The sequence below is a fragment of the Chionomys nivalis genome, chromosome 4 (assembly GCF_950005125.1).
Source record: "Chionomys nivalis chromosome 4, mChiNiv1.1, whole genome shotgun sequence".
Taxonomy (NCBI): Eukaryota; Metazoa; Chordata; class Mammalia; order Rodentia; family Cricetidae; genus Chionomys; species Chionomys nivalis.
In genome coordinates, this window is record NC_080089.1 from 109,930,613 (window position 1) to 109,957,931 (window position 27,319).

At 39.3% G+C, this 27,319-nt stretch overlaps 1 protein-coding gene across 24 annotated transcripts in view; it reads left to right on the forward strand.

Moving 5' to 3' along the window:
* The window catches only part of Clasp2 (cytoplasmic linker associated protein 2), a 212,216-nt gene that overhangs the window by 161,510 nt on the left and 23,387 nt on the right, over positions 1-27,319 (forward strand). For all 24 annotated transcript variants that reach the window (XM_057766225.1, XM_057766227.1, XM_057766233.1 and 21 more), the window contains 7 exons: positions 1,179-1,423; positions 3,187-3,250; positions 14,756-14,919; positions 17,647-17,725; positions 22,814-22,957; positions 25,581-25,724; positions 26,405-26,511. In XM_057766225.1, coding sequence (XP_057622208.1) covers positions 1,179-1,423; positions 3,187-3,250; positions 14,756-14,919; positions 17,647-17,725; positions 22,814-22,957; positions 25,581-25,724; positions 26,405-26,511 — 947 coding nt within the window. The remainder of the gene's footprint in view (positions 1-1,178; positions 1,424-3,186; positions 3,251-14,755; positions 14,920-17,646; positions 17,726-22,813; positions 22,958-25,580; positions 25,725-26,404; positions 26,512-27,319) is intronic.

Below are 27,319 nucleotides of genomic sequence, written 5' to 3' on the forward strand. Positions count from 1 at the left end.
ATGTAATAAAACCCTGAGCTGTCTATCTGTTATTCTTCCACTGTAATTGTCTCTGGGGGATACTGACTGAACAGAGTGTCTTGGGAAGGTGCCACTTTTTTCACACATGAGATGAGTCATTTATACTGGAGTCTTTAATAGAACTGGTCCTGGAGCCCACCTGAATAAATATTGTCATTCTAAATTGAGTTCGTGTCTCTAGGTCTGTGTGAGAGAGTGAGTAACGGCAGCAGCTTTGTAAAAGCATTTGATTATTTATATTCAGATAGTGTGTTTCTAGGATTTTAGACTAGAGTATTTGTAGATGCTTAGAATTTTGGATTACTGCTATACTTTGTGTGTTTCGTGGCATTAGCTCCACTTCTCCTCAGCCAAATCCAAGCATTGGAGTCCATACTTTTTTTTCCAGTTTCTCCTGGAAAATCTCAAATGAACAGTTTATTCTCCCTCATGCCACTTTTAATATGAAGGGTATACTGGACAGTTACATAAATTATAAACCTTAGGGTCAAGAAATGAAAGTCCAAACCTCAACTGCTTTCTCATTCAGAATAAGCAGCAGGACATAGATTACATTGGGAAAACTCTAGGGACACATAAGTACCTTGCTTCCTAAAAATCTTAGTGAGCATAGCACTTTCTCAGCATCTTTGTATTTTATTTCTCTTGAAAGTGTGAAGGTTGGAACAAAGGGTGGGATGGCAGGAGAAATAGAGAAGAGGGTTTGTGCAGACAGGAAAGAGCCTGCTGTTTTAGAAAAGAGGGTTTGTGTAGACAGGAAAGAGCCTGCTGTTTTGCATAAGGGAATCATGGTTTTACTACTCAAAAGAGGTAGTATTTTCTTATTATCAACTCCTGTTTTTATTTACATTCTGTTTGTTCTTGCTTTTCCATTCTAAGGAGAAAGCTTATACTTCTGAGCATCTCCCACTTGACATGACTGCGCTTGCACACAGCCGCCCTCTCTTGTTCTACTCTCAGAGTTAAATGTTTCATGTTCTGCTAACTTCTAAAGTCCTTCCTGAACAAAAACTAGATATTGACATTTTATCTTTACAATGATTAGCAGCATGCCCTCCACTGATGTAAGACAGAAATCATTCCTTCTGTGTTTAGTAAACACTATGAAATACCCATATGTTTGTAACTACTGCTAATGTAGTCCTTGTATGTAACAGAAAAAACCCGCTCGAAGAAGATATGAATCGTATGGAATGCACTCAGATGATGATGCCAACAGCGATGCTTCGAGCGCATGTTCAGAACGCTCCTATAGCTCTCGAAATGGTAGTATTCCTACCTACATGAGACAGACAGAAGATGTGGCAGAAGTCCTCAACAGATGTGCTAGTTCCAACTGGTCAGAAAGGAAAGAAGGCCTCCTGGGTCTGCAGAACTTGCTAAAAAACCAGAGAACACTAAGGTGAGACGTGTCATGAAATACTTTTCAAGCAGGCTAGCACCTTCTGACTTGTTTTTGTGAAATTATGTAAAAGGTTTTCCCAAGCCATACTCTTTTAGGGCCCCAGTGTCATCACTAAAACTGCTGTTATTTCTTGCTGTAGTTACTGAATCATTGTAAAGCCAAACTTTGAGGTTTAGGACATGACTTCCTGAATGAAGTGCTTGTTAAGCCAGAGTACGGGATCCCCGGAAAACACGTAAAACTGAACATGGTAGTTCCCTATAATTCCAGTGCTCCTTTGAAAAGATGGAAGACCGAGACAGGAGAAGAACTGAAAACTCAGACCAGCTGTCTGGTGTGCGCAGCAGCAAAACGAGGGGCTCTGTCTCAAATGGAAGGCAAAGACTGGCAATAGAGGACCTCCACACATGAGCCCACATGCACACACAGAAAAATGCACCCACACAGAGACTTAAAAATCAAACACCTTAGCCAGGTGATGGTGGTGGTGTGTGCCTTTCATCCCAGCACTTGGGAGTCAGAGGCAGACAGAATAGATCTCTGAGTTCAAGGCCACCCTTTTCTGCAAAGTTAATTTTAGGACAGCCAGGGGTACACAAAGAAACCCTGTCTAAAAAGAAAAAATAACAAAAACAACAAAGCAATCTCTTTATTCAAAACAAGTTAAGTCAATATCTTAGTAATTTTGGAATTCAAAATAAGTAAGGTGTGATTATAGAGTTGGTATGGTACTTTTTATTTTTTTGTTTTTTGAGACAGGGTTTCTCTGTATAACAAACAACAGCTCTCGCTACCCTGAAAACTCACTCCGTAGACCAGGATGGCCTTAACAGAACTGCATCTACCTCTGCCTCCAGAGTGTTAGGATCAAAGGCGCGTACACCACCACCACCCAGCTTAGAGTGCTTCTCTTAATGGTTTAGTGTGATTCCTTCTTACGTCTTCCGTTGTCCTTGTTGATGCTGTGTTTTAAACCTATATAGTTGACTCCATAAGAACCCAACTTCAGGTTAGGTATGTAGTAAGCACATGCCTTTAATCCCAGAACTCTAGGAGGCAGAGGCAATTGTACCTCTAAGTTTGTGGCCAGTTTGATCTAAATAATGAGTTCAGGGCCAGCCAGGGAGACACTGTCTCCAAAAAATCAGATTTGGGTAATTCATGGGTGTTAGTGTAATACAAGTGTAGAAAACTGCTTTCTCACTTGATAATAGTAATATTGGTATTTTATATACTTTATGTTCATACATTTTAAGATGTATTAGGAATGCATACTTTAAAATAAATGTTTATTTTTATACTTCCTAATATATTTTTAGGTATACATATCATGTCATGATTCAGTGAGTTAATCATAATATCAAGAGTAGTAGGTGCAACATGTCATTTTAAATGGAAAAGACTGGGCAATTTGGAAAAGGGTGGAACTTAAGAAAGCATTGTAACATTTAATAAAATTCTCATGTGGGTCCCTGCATACAGTTTGTTTCCTTACACATTCTGCTGATGAAATGCAGTTCTTGCCCTCATTGCTGTCACCATCAGCAGTGTGGGCTGTAGCAGAATTATTACTACATTTCACAATTGTACATTTATCCTGGCCTGATAAGACATTTCCCAATCTTGAGGAATACTTTGTATAACCTTTTTGTTCTCTTTATTAGTAAATTTAATTATTCGTAGGCTTGCTTACTTTTAAATAATGTCTTCACCCTATAGCAGTATATTAATCAACCTTTTTCTTTCTTTCTTTTTGGCAGTCGAGTTGAACTGAAAAGATTATGTGAAATTTTCACAAGAATGTTTGCTGATCCTCATGGCAAGGTATGTTGTAGTATTTAAGATTATTTGTTCCTATGGGATATTTAAAAAAAAACATTAAAGTAATAGAATGAAACTATAAAACTATAAACCATTGGTAGTGATATTTTCAAATATAATTTCAGTTGTTTCATATAATGCATAATTTAGAAATTGTTTTTTGTATCCATTCATTCATGTTTCTCCGAAGTAAGATTGAGGTGGTGTAGTTACTGTAGTGATAGTTTGTTTGCATTTTAACAAAGTTTGACTGAAGATCAAAGTGCAGAACTAAACCACTAGAGGCCAGGTGGTGGTGGCTCACACCTTTAATCCCAGTTCTTGGGAGTCCCACACCTTTAAGGAGGTGTGAAATGTTGGCTTCCCCGACACACACCATTGTAAATGTGCTGCATACTTGCATGGCTTGAGGACCAGAACTCAGACAAGCAGTGACGAGGAAATGAAAAATTGCAGATAGCCAGACAAAAGCACTGTAAAGTTAGGGTGGGGGGGGGGGAGCTGGGCTCTTAGATGAAAAAGCTGCCCTGGAAGCTCTGTGTTTATTATGTACCACTAAAAAGGGAAATAGGGTTGTTGCATACCCTATTTCCTATAGTGAACAGGGAGGCAGAGTTAGCTGATCTTGGTAGAAGCAGTCTCTGTTAGGGGAGCAATCTTAGACCATAAACATCTGGAGGGAGAAAGCTACAGTAGGAACATTTTCTCCACACTGTTGCCATTTGTACTGGGCGTGGCATGGGCCTTTGATACCTGAAGCCCATCCTCAGTGACATACTTCCTCTAACAGGGCCACACCTGCTCATCCTTCTAATTCTTTCAAAGAATACTCCCTGGTGACTAAGCATTCATTATAAGCATCCAATATAAGCCTATGGGGGCTATCCTTATTCAAACCACCATACCTTTCTGTGTTACTATTGCTACCACTAATGACTTCTGTAGTGCTTAGCTTAATGGAAACGTTTCTATACATTGTAAACATTAAATTTTGATCATTTCAGTTGACAATATAAGCCAAAGATTAAGACCATTTCCTAAATGGACCTTTGTTTTTATTAAACAACATCTTAATTTATAGGGTACCCAGCTTTCAAAAGTAATAAAATTACAATGTTACTACCACAAAGACCAGATTATTTCTTTTTTTTTTCTTTTTTTTTTTTTTTATGGTTTTTCGAGACAGGGTTTCTCTGTGGTTTTGGAGCCTGTCCTGGAACTAGCTGTTGTACTTGTAGACCAGGCTGGTCTCAAACTCAGAGATTCACCTGCCTCTGCCTCCCGAGTGCTGGGATTAAAGGCGTGCGCCACTGTAGTAGGGGCTGTGGGCCTCTTCCCACAGCCCGGCTCATGGCTGCCTGGCTAGCTTATGCCCCAAAATAACGACACACAAACTCTATTCTTCCAAACACTGCTTGGCCCATTTCTGTTCATGTGTGTATCACCCCAAGGTGCGCTTACCGGGAAGATTCTAGCCTACGTCCATCCTGGGTCGGAGCTTCATCGTGTCTACTCTGGAGAAGAGAGCATGGCATCTGCTCCAGAGAGCAGAGCTGTCGAGTCTGAGCTCACTTCTTCTTCCTCCCAGCATTCTGTTCTGTTTACTTCACCCACCTATGTTTTAACCTATGAGGGCCAAGCAGTTTCTTTATTACTTAACCAATGAAATCAACAGATTGATATATGACACTCCCACATCACGCCACCACCACCCGGCTCCAATTTATTTCTTACGGTTATAATTTTTGGCTCTTCCTTTCACAGTAATAGAATTTTAGTTAGATGCTGGAATCTTTGCGGTGATAAAGAGAAACACTTTAAATGATCAAATAGATGGATCTGTAAAATGGCTTAGTGTCTGAAGGTGTTTACTGCCAAACTTGACAGTCTGAATTTCATTCCTAGAGCCCACATACAAAAGGAGAAAATTGGCTTCCTAAAGTTGTCCTATGATCTCCACATGTGGCCTGTAGCATGTAACTAACCCCAAGCACAAATAAAGAAATAAATAATAGTAATCTTTTGAAAGATCAAATAGAAGAGTTGTGTTTGACATTGGTTAGAGAACTGAACTGAGCATAATATGAAGAACTGGCTCCACACCCCTGGAACTGGTCAGAAGTATCACCCGTGGGCTTTTGTCCTAGGGTTTTATAGTAACATAGAATTCTCAATTTTTAATCAATTTATTATTTTATGTGTATGAGTGTTTGCCTGCTTGCATATATGTGCACCAGGGGTGTGTCTAGTGCTCACTGAGTTCAAAAGAAGATGTCAAATTACCTGGAACTACCATTACAGGTGATTGTAAATCTCCATGTGGATACTGGGAATTGAATCTAGGTCCTCTGCAAGAGCAAAAAGTGCTCTCTTAGTCACTAAACCAATTCTATCCCCAACATACAATTCTCAAAGACCCATCCGCCTGCACTTGTTTGGTAAGGATGGTTTCTTTTGTTTTGAAGTCAGTTGAGTAAAGACAAATGTAATGAGAGGGTTTTTGGTTTTTTTGTTTGTTTTTAGCTTTTTTAAGACAGGGTTTCTATGTGTATCCCTGGTTGTCCTGCAACTCGCTTGTATACCAGACCAGTTCTGGCCTTGAACTCAAAGAAATCCACCTGCCTCTGTCTCCTGAGTGCTAGAATTAAACGCTGTACCACCACCGCCCGGAATAAGGTTTTTATTTTTATTTGATGACTTTACATTTGCTCTACTAGTAACGTAATTCATTCAGAATAAATTGGACATATAACCACGTTGTGCTGAGTCAAAAATACCTGGATTTAATTTGTGGGTTTTTTTTTTTATTAATTATATCATCATATTACTAAAATAGTAGATATACTTCTCCCTTTCAGTATATCTATAGAGTATCTAGGATCCCTCCCCTTTTTGACAGCATCTTTTCTTTAAGAAAAAATATTTACACTTACTTTATTTAATGTGTATGAGTGTTTAGACTACATGTCTGCATGTGCAAGCCTGGTGGCAAAAGAGGCCTGAAACTGCCATGTTTGGTGGAAATTGAACATGCGTCTTCTGGAAGAGCAGCCCGTGTTTTAGTGGTGGTGGTGGTAGTGGTGGTTTCTTTCTTGAGATAGGATCTCACTATGTAGCCTTGGTTGGCCTCAAACTCAAGAGATCCACTGACTTCTGCCTCTGCCTCAAGTGCGGGGATTAAAGGTGCACACAACCAGGCCTGGTTCATAGTCAGTGATGTTAAACTACTCAGTCATCTCTCCAGTCCCAGAAACCTGTATTTTCAGATCATGAAGGTTAACTGACTGAAGGTTAGGAATATTGAAGGAGGAAATATACTGCTTGACTCTGTTTATTGTTATTCAACTTCGTTTTGAATCTGTTTTATATTTGGAGGTACTTTTTCTACCATTTAATGACTGTGACTAGGATGGGAAAATGGTATTTTCTTCTGTGCTAAATTCCTCACTGCCTTGTACCCATTTCTTTTACTCTTGTTCTCACAGCCTACTTCTGCCTGTTTTACTCATGTTGTTGGGTAGAGTGTTATACCTAGATCCTCCTTTCATTTTACACTTTATTTGTTCGTTTATTTGTTTATTATTTGAATTGCATGTATGTGTGTCTTCCTGTATAGACTAGCTGACCTGGAACTCTTCTGTAAAAATCAAGCTGGCCTCAGACTCAGAACTCACAGATATCCTCCTGCCTCTGCTTCTTGGGTATTGAGATTAAAGTCTTGAACCACCACATAACACCTAATGTAAATACATTGTAACTGATTATAAAATTGTATTATTTAGAAAATTATAGAGAAATGTGCAAGGTTATAGATTCAAAGTTTTTCCAAATACTTTGAGCACGTGGTTGGTTAAAGCACAGATGCAGAATCCTGAGGTGCAGAGGGCTGACTCTGTTCTCAGCCTTACCCATTCTTCCTCTTGTGCTTCTTGATCTCATTTGATTATACTGCCCCCATGTGACTACTCAACTCAGGAGTTTACATTACTGCAAAACTACTGTTCCTTTTGTCTCTGCCTCTGAATGTCTCTCCATTCTCACTGCTAATTGAAGATACTCTTTACCAGTTGCACACACACACCTCCTATACCTAAATTATCTGCCATAGTGTGTGCAACCATCTTAAAACCCTTGAGAAATATCCAAGCAAAGCCTGGTATTTTTGTTTGTATTCCCTGTATTAGTCTGGATTTCCTAGAGAAACAGAACTGATAGAGTGATCCTGTAGAAAAGGGGTCTACTAGAGCGACTCACAGGCGGCGAGTCCATCAGTGGCTGTCTGTGACAGGAAGGCCAAGCATCAGTAGTTGTTCAGTCCCCGAGGCTGGCTGTCTCAGCTGGTCTTTGGTCTGTGTTGGATCCTGAAGTGGTGTGTTGTTCCACTGCCAGTGAAGGACAGCCTCCCCAGCAGGATAGAAGGACTCAGCAGGGAGAGTGAGGGCAAGCAGGCAAAAAGCAAAAGCTTCCTTCTACCATGTCTGTTTATGTAGGCTGCCACCAGAAGGTGTAACCCAGACTTAAGACAGGTCTTTTGACCTGTCTGATCCAATCAAGAACCCCCTCCACACACAGGCAGGCATGGCGTGCCCAGCTGCTTGGGTTTTAGTTAATTACTTGTGTAGCCAAGTTGACAACCTAAGTTAGCCATCACACCTCCTCACTCCCATCCTGAATCTTACTTTCTTCCCTAACTGTGCTGTACATTTTTCTTTATAGCTTGAAATGTGCCATTTGGGACAGTTGTCTTTCTTTCCTAAACTGCATCCTTAGGGCTCTGTATAAATGGTGCCTCTCCATCAAGCCTGGGTTAGGTGGCCGTTCTGGATTAGAATGTCTTATCTGTAACTCAGTTCTCTTTTTTTTGCAGGATCACTGGGTGGAAACTGTATAAAACCCCACAAAGGCACTTAGGAGATACCATGTGTCATGACATGGATGGCGAGTTGCCCCGTGTGCTTTTAGGTTTAGATCAGTCTGTCTGTGAACTTTAGACAGTAGATAGCTGCCTTGAGAATGAAGGTTGTTCCTGCTTTTGTCTGACTTTGAAAGCACATTTTGACTCCAGCAGAAACAGAACACTTCAAGAACAAGGTCATAAGCAACAGCCCATACTTCTCCAGCTCGGATTACTAATTTCAGCTCCCAGAACATTTCCCATAATAAGTTTAGACAGAGGATTTGGACCAGCCAAAATGCCAGGCATACTCTAGTGTGCTCTGGAGCATCCCAGAAAGGGGCTAGAAAAGACCTCTTTCTTAGTGCATGCAGTTGAAGTTGATACAGGGCTTTCCCTGGGACTCAGATAATGTAGCAAGTATAGTTTGCACATGGAAATCATTTGATGTCTTTCTATAGTTTGACAAGTTAACCTTTTTTCATGGATCATTCCCCCAGCATCTATCATGGGTGATCTTCTGCAGATATTAAGATCTTCTTGTTAAAGGGTGATTAAAGAAAAACTAAGTATACATGTGTTCAGTACAAAGGCAGTTTCTACCCTGCAGTGTTTTCAGTCCACATTAGGTTGAATCCTTGGGTCATGGAATCTGCAAATACAGAGAGCTACCTGCATAGTATGAGAATAAGTGATCTTAAGATGTATATATGTGACAGGAACTTAGACCATAAGGCACCAAGTGCATCATTTAAAGATTTTTGATAGTTTTACAAAAGAACTTTACAACACAGTAATAGCAAGTATAGTTAGTTCTATTCTATATACAGTACTTGTTAGCAGTGTGTCTTAGCTATTAATCTGTACAACAGCTTATTAATATCCAACTTGTAAGATTTTGATGATGTGAAGTTTTTAGAATAGATCACTTGTATGGTTCTTACCATAGTAGTTTTTGAACAACAGGTGTGATGTTTTTAAAGCAAGTATTTTTAGAGACTGCTTTCCCAATTTTATTATGTGTGAGTGGAGTGTTTATATGTGTGGTTTATGTATATATCTTCTTGAGTGAGTGAGAGTTGGCTGGTAGCTGACAAGTCCTGCAGAGTCTCCTGTGCCCCTCTCCCATAGCAGTGGGATTATTACAGGTACATGCAAGACCACACCCAGCTTGTTACTGAGTGCTGGAATCAGAACTCAGGTCATCATGATGAACCACTCTCTGGCCCCCAAGTTTTCATTTTTACTGTTGTGGACTCATGCCCACCCCCCAGCTTCCTAGTATAAGTGATACCATGTCCTAAAAGTTAACTGTGTGGTTTAATCATTTGACTATAATGGAACTCTTTGGAAAGTGCCCTCTTCACTGGGGTGTGTGTCGTGAACTGGGGCCTTTGAGCCTTGGAAAAACCACCTGTTACTGCTGTACTAGTTGAGTGTCTTCTGTCAAGCTTTCTAGTCAGATCAGGTGGTTGCTCTGCTTTGAAGCAGGTGATGGTAACACATCTTACCCAAGGAATGTGAAGTGTGATAGTAATACGTGTCTTTACTTGCATACAATAATTATTGTTCAAAACTTCACAGAAATCATCTAACTTGTGACAGGGAGAAGATGGGAAAAGAGTTCTAGACACTGTGGTTTGGAGCCAAATATTGGCACTGTTGTCAAATGAAAGTGAGGTTCAGTTGATCTTTTTTCCTAAAAGTTAAGTTTCAAGGACAGTGGAATGTACAGCAAAAAAAAAAAAAAAAAAAAAGTATTTGTACTGTGGTATGAGTTCGATGCCAGTCTGATCTACATAGTGAGTTCCAGGACAGCCAAGGCAATATAGTGAGACCTTATCGGTAGATATATAGATAGATATTTTAGAAAGCAAGAAGAAAACTTTTTTTCCCTATTGCTTAAATTTCCTTAACATGGAAATAAATCAGACATACAGAGAAATCATGTGTTCTTCTCCTATGTTGTTCATTTAACTCCTGTTTTTAAAACTATTTTGAGTTTTTTTCATAAAACTTTGAAAAGCATTTGTCACTTTTATTTTCTTTAGTGTTTTTTCTTTCTTCCATACAGGATCTTTGCATTGATGGCGACTAATTTGTGTGTTTTTCTTTTTTTCTTTTTTCCTTTTTGCATGCTGTCCCCTGTGTTGGAACTCTCAATAGAGAGTAAGTTGGTTCAATATTTGTAGAAAAGCTAACTTTACTGCATGACTGTGGAATTAACCCGTTTTCTCTGTTTTCTCTCCTGAAGAGTTGGTGCAGTGTTGGACCCTTTGCAATCCACGACATGCTATTCGCAGTTACGCACACTGTCATTCTGTTTGGAGATGTGCTTTGTAATCTACTAATTGATCTAATTTCATTATGTTCTTCTGTTTCAAATTTAATGGCTGGCACACCTAAAATAAAGCAGGTTACATAAAAAGAGACTGCCTCAATTGTAATAGGCCAAATATTTGATTCTTTGCTGAATAAATCCAGTTGTGAAATATCAAATTGATCCATTGGAGGTTTAAAATAATTCCCAAACTTCAAGATTATTTAAAAAATACAAAATTCTACCTTACCACCCCCAGGTACTCTCTAATATTCTATTAATATCATTCTGTAAAAGTAAGCTGTGGTTATGTACCACTAATTCTACACTTCAGTTTGTGAAATATAATTTTTATTCCTTGCATTGTATTAACATATAACATTACTCATGGGTGAAGAAAGGGGACAATATTGAATGACTTCTGAAATGCATTCTCTGTGGGAGCAAAATCACTTGGGAAAGGTTTTGTGTCCTTTTCAACATGTTAGGACTGCAGTTATGCATACATGTGTGGGTATATGCACACACGTGGTCAGTATTACCAGTGATGGGATATATTACATGTTTTCACGTAATACAGTTCTGTGTATGCAGTGGCCTGTAAGTCATACCTCTGCATGCATTTTATTTATGTTACTTAACATTTTCCTAACCAGAAGAATTTTCTATCTGGGACATTCAGAGAAGTCTCTGGAAGGAAAGAACAGTTATAATCTTGGGTGACGTGGAAGTGTAGACTGTGCAGTTATCTTTTTTTTTTTTGTAAAGATTTATTTATTTATTATGTATACAACATTCCTTCCATGTATGCTTGCGTGCCAGAAGAGGGCACCAGATCTCATTATAGATGGCTGTGAGCCACCATGTGGTTGCTGGGAATTAAACTTAGGACCTCTGGAAGAGCATTCAGTCCTCTTAACCTCTGAGCCATCTCTCCAGCCCCCTGTGCAGTTATCTTGAGTCAGCAGGATTGCCATGAAATTGAAGCCATCCTGGGCTACATTGGGTGACTATGCCCAAGCAGCTTCTTGACAAACTCTGGGGATTCACATGTTGTATATAAGCGGTGAAAGGTGAGAGAATTGTAGGATAGTGGGAATTTTATGAAATATATATGGAAGGGGAGACAGAGTTTATGTTACTAGATGCTCCAAGGCCAATTTGGAGAGGTTAAAAGGAAGTGTTGATGATTCCCACTAACTGGGAATGTGTAAGGATTTTTTTTCTATCAAAGTAACATTCCAGTGATTTTAAGTAAGAAAGAAGCATGAGCTGACAAACACAGCCTAAAGGCTAAATCTGCCCAATGTCTGGTTTTGTAAATACAGTTGTTTTGAAACAGTTGTACTAATTTTATGTCTATGACCATGGTACAAATTACAGGTCTGTGAAGTTTTTCTAGGAAAGCCTTGGACATTTATTACCTGACCTGTTACAGAAATGATTTGGTGACCCTGGTATACAGGAAATAGAGTAAAAAGTCAGGCCTGAAGGTCAGATGCTTTACTACATATACCAGTGTTTTAGTAAGCAGACTTTGGGAAGGCCAAAAAGAACTATTCTTGAAGATGAAAAGGAAAGAGGGGAAATTAAAGAAAGCAGCATCAACCTAGAGAAAACCAAATCATACTGAACTTCAGAAAAAGCCCTGCTCTACGGTGTAAGCAGAGGGTCAGATAGGGAGTCAGCAGAGACACCTCAAGAACAAGATATGGGCTGGGCGGTGGTGGTGCACACCTTTAATCCCAGTACTTGGGAGGCAGAGGCCGGTGAATCTCTGCGAGTTCGAGGCAGCTTGGTCTACAAGAGCTAGTTCCAGGACAGGTTCCAAAACTAGAGAGAAACCCTGTCTTGAAAAAATAAAACAACAACAACAACAAAAAAAAAAATATGGAACAGGAGGCATGGGCTTAGGAAGGTGTAAAATCAGGTCTTCCTTAGGAATGCTCATTAGAACATAAGTGTAGAGGAAGTCAGATTTCCTACAACACAGCCAAAAATCCAACAACCCAAAAACATGCTGTGGAACATGAAATTCTTAGACTTTCCAAATGTCTTAAGATTTTCAGAACAGATTTTCAACTATTAAAAATTCACAGTTGGACCACTCAGAAACTAGGAACCAATTAAAACAACATAAAAGTGACTTTAAAAGAAATAGTTGAGAGCTCATAAAGCAGCTGCAGGAGAGAAAGAAGCCCTACTTGTACTGGGTTGATTTCTGTAATGCTCCTGTGACTGATCTCAAGTGCCCAGCAAACTCGCAGCGCCTTCTAAAAACTTAGTCACCTCCCACCAAACCCTGACTCTGTAAGATGACTTGTTGAGGGACGTGAAACCAGCTCCAGTATGCTGCCAGACAGATTTGTCAGGTAACCAGGAAGACTGTGCCAGGGTATAGATACATGCAGTTGCCACAGACTGGGTCTGACAGAATTCTTTTCACAATCGAATAGGCCCAGAGGAGAATGTGCAAGAATTTAAGTGAAGCCCTCTGCCAACTTTGAAACCAAGTTTTGGGGATTTATTTGGGGGAAAAGTATGAGTTGTGGAGATATGCATTATTAATGAGTAGGTACCACCTGGGGAGCAGAGAGTCCTGGAGATTTCCAAGTCGTCATAATTGCTGCTTTCATAAATACACACCATCTTAAGAAAGTAACTAAGGTGGATTTTCTTTTAACCAAGTTTCAGACGTTCTAATTTTAAGTAGAGCAATCTTCCTTCCTAACATAAGTGGCAAAAACTAGAATCCATTACAACTGAATAAAGTACATTCCAAAAATACTGAAAATAAAGCAGTTTTAAATTAGCAAGGTTACTTTTGAGATTACCGAAGAATTTTTTAGATGGAACAGGAGATGAAGCTTGGTTGGTAAAGTGTGCAGAGCCCTGGGTTCAGTCCCCAGCCCTACACAGACTAGGTGTGGAGGTGGTGCACTCCTGTAACCCAGCAGCCTGTTGTCAGGGGTATCTTAAAGACATTCTTCCAAGACATAATAAATTCAAATTCAACCTGGGCTGCAAGAGGTGAATCTCAAAATGACAAAGAGGGGAAAGATGACTGGGCAGTTAAGATCACTGACTGCGCTTCAAGAGAACCTGGGTTCTGTTCCCATCACCTACATCAGGCAGCTCCCAACCCTCTGTAACTCCATATCCAGATCTGCTGTCCTCTGGCTTCTCTGGGCACCAGGTGTGCATATGGTATACAAACACATTAAAACAAATAAAAATAGCCTGGTTTTAGTCACCTGTTCTGATTCTGCCATGTGCTAGTTTTGCATGGCTATGATTCTTAGGAATATTTTTCTCTTGCATAGAAATATATCTTTCAGTATAATTGATTTCTTGCAAAGAAAACCTTACCAAGGGCCACTTTTCTAAAATATTGTAATGAGACATGACATATGAGTCTTAGTATGTCTTTCCCTTAAAGTGGCATATTTAATCTTGAAACAAAGTATAAAACTCATCAACATAAGCTGGGGCATGGGGGCACACACCTTGAATCCCAGCACTTGGGAAACGGAGGCAGGGTATCTCTTGAGTTCAAGCCCAGCCTGGTCTACAGAGTGAGTTCCAGGACAGCCAGTACTACACAGAGTAACACTGTCTCAAAAATCCTAAAAGAATACATATATAAATCTCATCAACACAAGAACATTTTTAAAAATCTAAATTTTAGGTACTTTTATTCTCAGTTTTATTATACAGATGCTTTTAGTTACTATAGACAAATCAAAATTACTTTTGGGGCAGTTTCAGTAAATAATAAATCTTATATACCAAAATGTTTGAGAGATTTGTCATTTTGTAAAACCTAAGGATATTTTTAATCAGCACATTATTGTAGATACATTTACTATTGTATGGTGACTATAAATACAGTAATTTTCTAATTTGCCCAGTATTATTTTTAAAAAGCTGTGCGTCCTTGAAATTCCATACATCACCTCCTCCATTTCTTAGAAAATGAGTCTCAGTTTAACTAGCTTACACTGTGGCATCATTGATAACATTAGGTGTGCCAGCCATTATGGGCAGTTTCTTTACCAAGTGATGCTGCATGGAATAGCTAATTGTCAAACTTCTGCAGAAGTTGGATAACAGCGCAGATGCACTCTTGTATCACAGAGTCCAGTGAAAAGCAAGAGAGATTTTTTTTTTTCCGCTTGGCTGCCAATCGCTGTGCCTCAGATTCCTTTTTCCCCCGTCTCTTTCTGTTTTGAATTGAGCATAGAGGTCAATATTTCCTCTTTCTTCTTCCCACTTTTCCCTTTATCAACTACAGGTGTTCAGCATGTTTTTGGAAACTCTGGTAGATTTCATACAAGTCCACAAGGATGATCTTCAAGATTGGTTGTTTGTGCTGCTGACACAGCTGCTGAAAAAAATGGGTGCTGATTTGCTTGGTTCTGTTCAGGCAAAAGTTCAGAAAGCCCTTGATGTTACAAGGTAATATTTTCTGCATGTATTTCAAGTTTACCTAGTGGTAGTCACGAATATTTAATCCCTGTATTTATATTAAAGTTTTATTCATACTGTTAGTGTGTCTTAAATAAAGTGTAACTGACATGAGTTGAATGTTTTCTTTTTTTTTTTTTTTTCTTTTTTGGTTTTTCGAGACAGGGTTTCTCTGTGGTTTTGGAGCTGTCCTGGAACTAGCTCTTGTAGACCAGGCTGGTCTCGAACTCACAGAGATCCGCCTGCCTCTGCCTCCCGAGTGCTGGGATTAAAGGCATGCGCCACCACCGCCCGGCTTGAGTTGAATGTTTTCTTCATTATTTAACCAGTAATTCTTTTTTATTCTGTTTACATCAATTTTAAACATATTTATTGTGACCATTTCCTTTCCAGTCTTCATTTTTTACCTTCTGATAAATATATATACAAATTAAAGTGTAATTTGTAAAAAAAAAAAAAAAAGTGTAATTTGTATTTACAAGGTAATATTTTTTGAATCTGAATGAAAATGTCTGTCTGTTCAGTGATGTGATAGTGTTTTCCTCTAATGATTTTATACTGTGACTTTCATAGTTTTCCAATGCAGATGCTGATTTTAATCCTTCTAAATTTTTGGCAACTTGTGAAGATTCTAGAAGGCCAAAAAATATCTCATTTTTACCAAATTTTCCCTGCTATATTTATTATCTATTGACATTTCTTACACCATTAATTTTTTGATGTTGCTTTAAAAGTGGTAGATTTCCTATTTCACCTCATTCATTAGTTGTTGTTCTGTTTTAGCAGATTCTCTTGCCACTGTTATCAGTTCATCATCTATCATTCCATCTACCATCTGCCTGCTTAGCATGAATCAACAGGCCCCCGCTTATTAGGTGGTTTGTAAGAAATTGCTTTCTTCTATTTGATGTTAGGACTGCCCCAGATATGCTCAGTTGGTACCCTTTGGAGCTATATAGTTCTTACTTTTAAAATAGTTTCATCATTTTTGAAAAGAGCTTCTATACTCTATATCTTCCTGAGATGGAGTGAGCTCATCTTAAACTTTATCTGTTTCTGTTGTGCTCATCCATTCCTCTCTGGGTCCTTGTTTCATCCTGAAGGGAAATGTTTTGGAAAAAGATTTCTGAATGTTGGTTGTGCTCATTGCTACAGGGATAGTCTTTTTTGTTTGTTTGTTTTCTTTTTCCTTTTTCTGGGGGGTAGGTTTCTTTTCAATTTTTATTTTTTTATTCATTTTATTGAGCTATACATTTTTCTCTGCTCCCCTCCCCTTCAACCCTCTCCCATGGTCCCCATGCTCCCAATTTACTCAGGAGATCTTATCTTTTTCTACTTCCCATGTAGATTAGACCGTTGTATGTCTCTCTTAGGGTCCTCATTGTTGTCTAGGTTCTCTGGGATTGTGATTTGTACGTTGGTTTTCTTTGCTTTATGTTTAAAAAACACTTATGAGTGAGTACATATGATATTTGTCTTTCTGGGTCTGGGTTACCTCACTCAAAATGATGTTTTCTAGCTTTATCCATTTGCCTGCAAATTTCAAGATGTTGTTATTTTTTTCTGCTATGTAGTACTCCATTGTGTAAATGTATCACATTTTCCTTATCCATTCTTCGGTCGAGGGGCATTTAGGTTGTTTCCAAGTACTGTCTATGACAAAGCTGCTATGAACATAGTTGAGCACATGTCCTTGTGGTACGATTGAGCATCCTTTGGATATATACCCAAAAGTATTGCTGGGTCTTGAGGAAGGTTGTTTCCTAATTTTCTGAGAAATCACCATACAGATATCCAAAGACATCACCCTTTATAATTTGATCTTACATGAAACTAAAAGATATTCCTGTCTTAAAGAATATTTTATCATGCCGTTAGTCTCCAGAAGGCTTTAAGCCACTGGTAGGTTTCTACCTCTTTGATCTTATTGTTGAAGTGACTTACTTTACATACCCATACACTAAGTTGAAATGAGTCTGTTATTCAGATGTTTTGTTTTTGGTTTTTTTTTTTTTTTTTTTTTTTTTTTGGTGATGGCTTTTTGAGACAGCATCTCATATGTAGCTCTAGTTGTCCTGGAACTCACTCTGTAGACCAGGATGACCTCAAATTCACAGAGAACTGCCCACCTGTGCAACCTGAGTATTGAGATTAAAATTGTGTGTCAGCACACTAAGTTGGAATGAGGGCAGAAGAGGGCATCAGATCCTGTGGAGCTGGAGTTAGAGGTGGTTGTGACCTGCTCATGTAGGTGCTAGGAACCAAACTTGATTCTGCTGTAAGAGCAGTCTGTGTGCTTTTAGCCACTGAGACATCTCTCTAGACCCAGAAGTTTGAATTTTTACTGACTAGATTTTTCTAATTAAATATATAGTTGAGACAAGCAGAATAACACTTACCTAGTTTAATTTCTTAATCCCTTACTGGTTTAAGTTCAAATGCCTCTATTCTTATACTGTGCTTCAGAGACTGTACCATTTAATCTATCACTTCATACATACTTTGTGGGTGGCATGATATTTGGGTATTAAATATAGTCTTTTGCTCTGGAATTTGTTAAAATGCATACTTGTCAGCCTAATAGTTGGGGGGGTTGGTTACTTTTTTGTTTATATTTATTTATTTATTATATATGCAGGCAGTGCTCTTAACCTCTACGCCATCTCTCAAGCTCTATTTATTTTATTTTTTATTTTTGTTTTTTCTTTATCTTTACAGAGAATCATTTCCAAATGATCTTCAATTTAATATCCTAATGAGATTTACAGTTGACCAGACCCAAACACCAAGCTTGAAGGTAAAAATTTGATTTTCTTTTTCTGAAACTATTACAAGGAATTGTAATATTTTGTTAATAAAAATAGGGTAATATTTGTATTTTTGTCACCCAAGAAGCTGCTCAATCAGTGGGTTTTATTTTTATAAACTTTCAGACAGTCAAGCCAGCACTCCGGGACCAGCTTCACTCTTTTGGGAGCACAAAGGTTTTTCTTTTGTTTTTATGTTAGCCTGCATTATTTCTTTCTATAACTCTCTGCACTGTTTCAGATGATGTTTTCTGCATCCATATTTAACTACTCACTTCCTCATCCTTTTATGCATGCATGTTCTTGACTTCCAATGTTCTTTAGAGGTTGACCTGTCTTTGGAAAGGCTCTCTGTGCAAACACATTTTAAAAGCATCACTAAGTATGGCCGTCTAACATTAAGCTGGTAATGCAGAGTTAGTTTGTAAAATCTTATTTAATTTTATGTTTGTGATTTGCTAATACTTCTTTTTTTCTTAGTTTTAGTTTTTGGAGTCTTACAGGTATTTGGGGCAAAAACATAGCATTATCTAGGTGCTTATTTTAGTAAAGACAGAATATTTTAAATTTAATCTCAGCTCATTCTCCCTATCTGAAATAACTTTCTGCAATGTGAAATTCCAAAATCAAACATATAGGTTGTGTCAAGACTAGCAGTTTCTATTTGGACACATTTTCCAGTTGTGTGAAAACTAGATGGGGTGTAATTCGTCATTTAAAATGATTAGGTTGAACAGAAGAAATCAAAGGACTTGTATCTGGGATATAGCTTAAATGGTAGAGTTCTTGTTTTTCCTGAGCTATAGCCATTGAGAGTAAAGTCAGGGAAATAAGAAGCATATTGCTTACACAAGCCTTGTAGTTTCTGCTCTGTTCTGTACAAATGTACGCCTTACTACCCAAGATTGATTTTCCCTTTACACCTTGAAATGCAGTTGTGCCTCTGAATCACAATTGGTTTCTACCAGAGTTGACTGACACTCACTGTAATGTCATTTTATTAGAGCCACTAGGTAAAAAAGGCCTTTTTATTTTGAAGATTTACCGCCAGGCAGTGGTGGCGCAAACCTTTAATCCCAGCACTCGGGAAGCAGAGGCAGGTGGATCTCTGTGAGTTCAAAGCCAGCCTGGTCTACAGAGCTAGTTCCAGGACAGGGTCCAAAGCTACAGAGTAACCCTGTCTTGAAAAAGGAAAAGAAAAGTTACCTACAGAAGGATTTATTTCATATTAACACACACTGGAGCTTATACTATAGCCAAGAAATTCCTGAGAATAGAAAACTTTGAATTTTTTTTATTATTACATATAATACTTGATAAACTAAATGATAATAAAGCAGATGATGTAATTAATTCAGTAGCCGTTGAAGCTATAAGTGAAGATATTTTGTGTGCCTATGCCAATGTAGCCTGGATCCATCTTCAGAAACATGAATCAAAGCCGGGCGGTGGTGGCGCACGCCTTTAATCCCAGCACTTGGGAGGCAGAGGCAGGCGGATCTCTGTGAGTTCGAGACCAGCCTGGTCTACAAGAGCTAGTTCCAGGACAGGCTCCAAAACCACAGAGAAACCCTGTCTCGAAAAACCAAAAAAAAAAAAAAAAAAAAGAAAGAAACATGAATCAGGTGTAGTGGTTTAGGCCTGTGACCCCGCCACGGGAGCTGCTGAGGCAGGTAGATAACCAGTGATGTGTCAGTACTGAGCACACAGAGGGTCTAGGTTAGCCTCAGCTATGAAGCCAGACTCACAAACCTCAGAAAAGACAAGGACATAAGGAGGAATGAAGTGCTGAAGACCTAAAGTCAAAGACAAGTAAAGGGAACAGGGATGTGGAAAGCATCCTGTGGGCACGGAATTCAAAGCTGCTCCTCTGTGTCTAACGTAAGGATAAGTACAGTCAACACCAAAGCTAGAGGGAGACGGCTTTGTTAACAGTGAGGCATCAGGAGTAAGTCTGTTGGTGTCATCCTTCATGCCTGGGTCAGAGCAGCTGGTAGGGGCCTGACAGGATTAAATATAAAGAACTTATCAGGGTGGTGATGCTGAAGAAATGGCTCAGTACTCAGTACTTACATTCAGGAGACTGGAGCTCGGCTCCCAGCATCCAAATAAAGCAGCTCTCAAAGCCTACAACCCCAGCATAGGGGATTTGTGGACCTTTTCTGACACCTGCTTATACTTGGCATACACACACATACAAACCCATGCACATACGTAAGTAAAACGTTTTTTAAGTCATAAGAATTTAACAAGCTGGAAAGATGGCATGGTGGTTCAGAAGAATTGTCTGTAGTAGGAGCTGTGGGCTGTGTTCCTGCCGCCCCAGCTCATGGTCGCCTGGCTAGCTTATGCCCCAAAATGATTACATGGAAACTGTATTCTTTTAAACACTGCTTGGCCCATTTCCATTCATATGTGTAGCACCCCAAGGTGTGCTTACCGGGAAGATTCTAGCCTACATCCATCCTGGGTTGGAGCTTCATCGTGTCTGCTCTGGAGAGGAGAGCATGGCGTCTGTCTCTGAGAGGAGCTGTCGAGTCTGAGCTCACTTCCTCTTCCTCCCAGCATTCTGTTCTGTTTACTCCACCCACCTATGTTTTAACCTATGAGGGCCAAGCAGTTTCTTTATTACTTAACCAATGAAATCAACAGATTGATATATGACACTCCCACATCAATTGTCTCCAAACATGACAACCAGAACTTGGACCTCAGCACCCACTAACAAGTGGGCATCCTGTAATTTCAGTACCAAGGGATCCAGATCCAGTGCTGTCTTCTTTTGGCCTCTGCACACATGCACACACATATGTATTCACATGGAAGCACTTGGTATTTCAAGACATGGCTTCTCTGTGTAGTAGTCCTGGCTGGCCTGGAACTCGCTTTTGTAGACCAGGCTGGCCTCGAACTCACAAAGATCTGCCTGGCTCTGCCTCCCAAGTGCTGGCATTAAAGGTGTGCAGAACCATTGCCCAGTCATCATCATCATCATCATTTTTATTAAACTAAAAATAAGTTAAAGTAGTAATCTTTAAAAAAAAAAAAAAAGATGGTGGCAGTGGACTAAATAACTATAGAAATTGGTTTTTATTGAATTACTGGCATTTGTTAAATACATGTGTTTTTTTTCTCTGAATACTTTTTCCAGCTTGACAAATACACAAATACCTATGCAACGATATTGTTTTGTTCTTTGGAATGGAATGTATAGTTGCATAGTTAGTTGTAGACTGCATGACTATGTGAGATGTCCCACTTCTAAAATGGGAGCGTTTCAATGATCATGTTTCTCTGGGTACTCGTTTATCATAATTAACACACCTATATTGTGAAAACCTTTCAAAAGTGCATTACTTGCATTGCATGGTTGTAATCCCAGCACATGGTAGGCAGAGAAAAATGGATCTTTTTTAGTTCAAGGCCAGCTTGGTCTACACAGAGTTCCAACCCAACTAGGGATGCATTCTAAGATTTTGTCTCAAACAAAGGAATAAATAAATGAAATAAATAAAATAAAACAAAGCAAAACTATGGGTAGACATGGTAGCACCCACCTGTTTCCCCAGTAGTCAATTTGTAGAGATAAGGGATTTCTGGGGCAGGCTGGCTGGCTAGACTGCTAAAATTAGCAAGAGATTCTACTTCAGTATATAAGTGGTGAGTGAATGAATGAGGCAGACATTCAATGTCAACCTCTGACTTCTATATGCTCACACATGAACATGCCCACACATGTAAACATAGATACGTGACATACACAATGCAAAAGAAAATTTTTTTTTCAAAAATCTTTGGTGGGGTGGGGCTGTGGATGTAATTCTATGCCAGAAGGCTTACCTGACATCTAGAAGGCCATAGGTTTGATGCCCAGCAAGGTAAATAATGATAGTAACAACTTTAGAAACTAACGGACCCCTACAGACGTGACTCAGTGGTGAAAAGTACTTAGCACTCTTGGAGAGGATCTGGCCTCAGTTCCCAGCACCCACATGGCAGCTCACAACCTCTACAACTATAATTCCAAGGAATCTTGTGACCTCCATGGGCAACAGGTGTGCATATGGTACACATACATGGAGGCAAATGCTCATACACATAATAATAATCCATAAAGATAATCAAAATCAGCAAGCCCAGCTTGAGGGAATCAACATTTAGAAATTATAGAATGTTGGAATATGTGACCAGAAACAGTGATTCTCAACCTGTTTATTTCCACTAGCATACTGGAGAGAAGAGATTTTAATAATTGCTCACTAGAAGAATTTAAAATGACTGAATTTAGAAAGAAGCGTGTGTGCTTTAGAAATAGCATCTCCCGCCTGACAATAGCCTTTCTTTTCTTTCTCTGTGGCTTTGGAGCCTGTCCTGGAACTAGCTTTTGTAGACCAGGCTGGCCTCGAACTCACGGAGATCTGCCCACCTCTGCCTCCCAAGTGCTGGGATTAAAAGTGTGCGCCATCACCACCCATCTTGACAACTGCCTTTCGTACACTTTATAGGGATGTAGCTCAGTTGCAGAGTGCTTAGCTAGTCTGCACCAGGTCCTAGGTTCTATACCCAGCACCTTGTGAACTGTACTCAGGAGGTAGAAGAGGAGAATTAGAGAAGTTCAAGGTCATTCTCAGCTACAAAATGCATTTAAGGCCACCCTGGACTTGAGGCCCTGACTTAAATATAAGTAAATAGACAGTTGTGTTACCTGCTGTGATTACAGACTTTTCTTGTAATATCCTGTCATATAACACTGGCTATTTCCCCAGAAAGAAATGACTGTGTAAGACTAGCCACCTAAACACTCTGAAAGCAGACATGAGGGCGGGCAGAGTTTAGAGTTGGTTAAGGAATTCTTCAGCAATTGTTCATACTCTGGGAATGGAGTTCTAAAAGTTGTAGTGATTATGAGAACAGAAATCCTCACCTCATGTCAGATAGGTAAGTAGCTGTACCATTCCTTTGAGGTTTGGTGTTGATTCTACTTCACTTGGCAGACTAATGGTAATTATTTCTCATGCATGCCCAGTGTCTCGCAGAGTCCATCTCACTGACCTCTTTCATTGTGCTTTTCTCTGCAGGTGAAGGTCGCTATCCTTAAGTACATAGAAACTCTGGCCAAGCAGATGGATCCAGGGGATTTTATAAATTCCAGTGAAACTCGCCTGGCAGTGTCCCGGGTCATAACTTGGACGACAGAGCCCAAAAGTTCTGATGTTCGAAAGGTGAGTTTAAGTAGAATCGGGGTAATTTTAGGTATTTGTTAGCTCATCTTTCCTCAGATACAGTGTTCTATTTGTTTCACTATAAGTGAGAAGTTAGCTTTCCCTGTGCTTTTCCACACCCTTTTCCATCAGTACCTATAATCTTTATTATACCGAAGAATCAATTCTTGCTAATGTGGAGATTTACCATTTGTTGTTTCTTTGTTTGTTTTGCAAGTTTTCACTCCTGTACCAAGTGATTTGCTACTGCCTTCTTTCTTACATTTTCTTTTCTTTTTTTAAATTAAACTTTATTTTTATGTGCACTGGTGTGAGGGTGCCAGAGTCCCTGGAACTGGACTTACAGACAGTTGTGAACTGCTATGTGGGTGCTGGGGATTGAACCCAGGCCTTCCAAAAAAGCGATCAGTGCTCTTAAGCTCTGAGCCATCTCTCCAGCCCCCTGCCTTCTTTCTTAAGTTCTATCCTTAGAGTTATTGTCTGTCTTGCTTTTCACGTCCTTGAGTTATGATTTTTTGGGATAGTCATTTATCACCTGGGCTAGCCTGTAACTCATTTTTGAACTCCTGGTCCTCCTGCCTCCACACCCCAAGAGCCAAGAATTCTGGCAAAGACTACCGTGCCCAACTTGACTGTCGTGCTGGTATATGTTAGTATTTTCATCATTTCTACCAAGGACTTATGACTAGCATTTTCTGTATACTCAAAAATATAGGTCTTTAAGCTAGGGAAATGGCTCCTTGGGTTAAAGTGCTTGCCATACAAGCATAATAACTTGAGTTTGTATTCCATCATTGAGCTCCCTGTTCAGTGAGAGACCTGGTCTCAAAAACTAAAGGAGAGCTGGGGATGGTGGTGCACACCTTTTATCTCAGCACTCAAGAGACAGAGGCGGGTGGATCTCTGTGAGTTGGAGTTTAGCCTGACCTTTGGCCTCAGGTTTGAACACACTTTAGCACATGTACATGTGCATCCACAACTGTACACACATGAACACAAACACATGCACTTATCACAAAACAAAAGCAAAATAAATGCCAAAGTGAAGAAAAGTGAAGACATGGCATAATAAAACTTAATACACAGAGTTGGAACTCACGGTACACAGACATACACGCAGACAAAACACTCATGCATGGCGGTGATAGTGATGATGAATAAGATAAGAAGCGAATGTAAAGGCACATCTCCATAGCAAGTTCAGACCAGCAGGAACTGTGGATGAGACCCTCTCTCAAAAGAAGAAAATTGCACACTGACCGGATGTGGTGTGACCAGCCGCCTCCTGCTCCAGACCTTTTCTACACGAATAACCTGTGCCCTCAAGCTGTGAGCCAAAATAAATCCTTTATCAGATATTTTATGAAAGCCACTAATTCAGAGCTTATAATAAAAAGAAACATTTTAAATCTTTTATCCAATCAACCACCATAAGGCAGTCAAAAGGAGCACAGCAAAGTCAGGTGGTAGCGGCACACGCCTTTAATAGAGGCAAAGATGGAGCTCTCTGAGTTCCAGGACAGGCTCCAAAGCTACAGAGAAACCCTGCCTCAAATAAAAGTCGGGAGAGGAGAGAGGATGACTAAGCAAACCTAAAGCAGATAGAAGTATGTAATTGAGAGAGAGAGAGAGAGAGACAGAGACAGAGAGACAGAGAGAGAGAGAGAGAGAGAGAGAGAGAGACAGAGAGAGAGAGAGAGAGAGAGAGAGAGAGAGAGAGAGAGAGAATGTCCAGAGCAAGGTGTTTACGTTGGATACAGGTCATGTGACCATGCACCAATTCATGCTCTCCTCTATAAATTGTTATACAATTTTATTTTTCCTACAAATTTTATGTTGTTTCAGTCTTTACGAAACACCTGACTTACTTTACCTTGAGATTAACTGTAAACTTTTTAGACTAGCTGCTTGAGAGAAGACTATATATTGCTAGTTAAAGAATCCTACAAAGCCAAGCATGATGGTATGCACCTGTACAGACTCAGAACCCTTAGGGGCTGCATAGTAAAATCCTGGTTTGTTTTGTTTGTTTGGTTGTTTGGTTGACTTGTTTGTTTGTTGTTGTTTTCCCCTTCTTATGCAGCTTTATTTTTTAATTATCATACAAAGCAACATCTTTCCATATGACATTTTCATGTGTACTTGGGTTTTGTTAATTCCCCTCCTCCTCCCTTTACCCCTCTGTTGTCTGTGTCTGCTGCCCTTGTACATATTTGTACCTTTCTACCCCAGTATTCCTTCAAAATGCCCACCTTATTTTTTAGAAAAGTTCATGTTAAGAAAATTTAATTTCAGCATTAAGTCACCCTGAATGGGAGTCATATAACCATCCATTTTCTTTTAATCATTTATTAGGAAAACTAAAACAGTACTATATGTTGACAAAATAACCCTGCAAAGTTTTGTCATCTGTCACCTTCTATAGCCCCTTCTTAGCTTCAGGAGATAAATGGTAGGGAGAGTGTTTCCATCTTCCCCACAAAGGAACCATGAAAGGTAGCGTTTTCCTTTTCTATGGGAGAGGCGGTCAGGCCTTGTGCTGTTGAGCAGAAGAAAATGACCACCCATCTTCGAGCAGCCAGAATGCATTTACTTACTTTTTGTATGTCTTTGTTTCTTTTAGGCAGCACAGTCAGTGCTGATTTCTTTATTTGAACTCAATACTCCAGAGTTTACAATGTTACTAGGAGCTTTACCAAAAACTTTCCAAGATGGTGCTACTAAACTTCTTCATAATCACCTTCGAAACACTGGCAATGGGACCCAGGTATTTCTCACTTGTCTAGGTGGATGTTGTATTCTCTTATAATTGGTTTGACAGGAATTGCTTTGTTTTGCACTAAGTTGACTTAATTTTACTATATGATTTTTACATCTGCATTTGGCAATATTTTCTGAGCAAGATTAAATACTGCCTTGGGAAGAGTAGGCACCAGCTTTACATCTGGTCAAGTGGAGAAACGGTTAATTGACGGAAAACTACAAATTAGTAATGTGACCAGATTTTATTTTCTTAGTGTCTTTGCGAAAATAATTTGTAAAATACTCAGAAGGAATTAAATTGAATTATCAATGAAGTAGGAAGGGTTAATTAGCTAAGAACAGAAAGCTGATGTAAAATTTTTTTAAAGGAGGAAGCTCAGAAGTTCGAGGTCATCCTTGTGTATATAGTAAGTTCAAGGTTAGTCAAGGGTACTTGAGAATCTCGGAGAAGGATGTTGAGTGTAATAAAGGGGAGGCAGGTAAAGAGGTGGGGGAGAAGGCTAAGGAGGTAGGTTTCTGAATTTGAGACACATTTTCTCCCAGAAAGTAAGCATAAGTGCATGGATATTTAGAATACTGACAAGAATGGCGCTTTCATCATGTGCTCTCGTGCCTGTGCCTCTTCCCTAAGGATCTTTCTGTTGCGGTTTCCGATGTTAATGCTCTTCTTACTCCCACCACCAGAGTTCCATGGGGAGTCCTTTGACAAGACCCACACCTCGATCCCCAGCCAACTGGTCCAGTCCTCTTACTTCTCCTACTAACACATCACAGAGTACATTATCTCCAAGGTGAGGTGATGGTTTCCATTTGTGTTTTGTTACCAGTTTCCATTCTAGAAAGGCAGAGTAACTATAATCCCAGCAGACTTTATTTTACTTGAAATGTCTTAGAAACTGAGCAGATCCAAACAATATTAATTGTATATAAAATCTAACCCTTTAAATGGTGATATATAGGAAGAAAAGGTATTGTTTTCTTAAAGAGTATAGTTACATTTCTCAAACTGCAAATTGTGCCTGTCTTTTCTATTACACTTCTTAGTGTAAATGGCAGTATCAGTTATGGTATTAGATAGAATACTGATGAATCACTTCTGAAAAGTTAGGAGGGACTTGAGATTATAGACAAAACATAAAGAATAATGGGGAAGAGTTAAATATATCAGTGCAGGTGACCAAGCTTGCTCAGCAAGCACCTTCATCTGATAGACCATCTTGCCATCCCTAGATTAATCCTTAATTTATTAATCAGTATCCGCCAAGCCCCTTTTGCTGGCCTTTTGTAAAATGATTCTTTTTTTTTTCCCCCACTTTTTCAAGACAGGGTTTCTCTATAGCTTTGGAATCTGTCCTAGAACTAACTCTTGTAGACCAGGCTGGCCTCGAACTCACATAGATCCGCCTGCCTCTGCCTCCTGAGTACTGGGATTAAAGGTTTACACCACCACCACCCAGCATGTAAAATGATTCTTAAGGTATCTCTTGTCAGAAGAGTTTTGTTATGTTCATACATCATGGTTTGCCTCATCAGATTATCCATTAAAATAACAGGGTGCTACATCAGTGTTTAAGAAAGAAAATGTACTGAAACTTACCA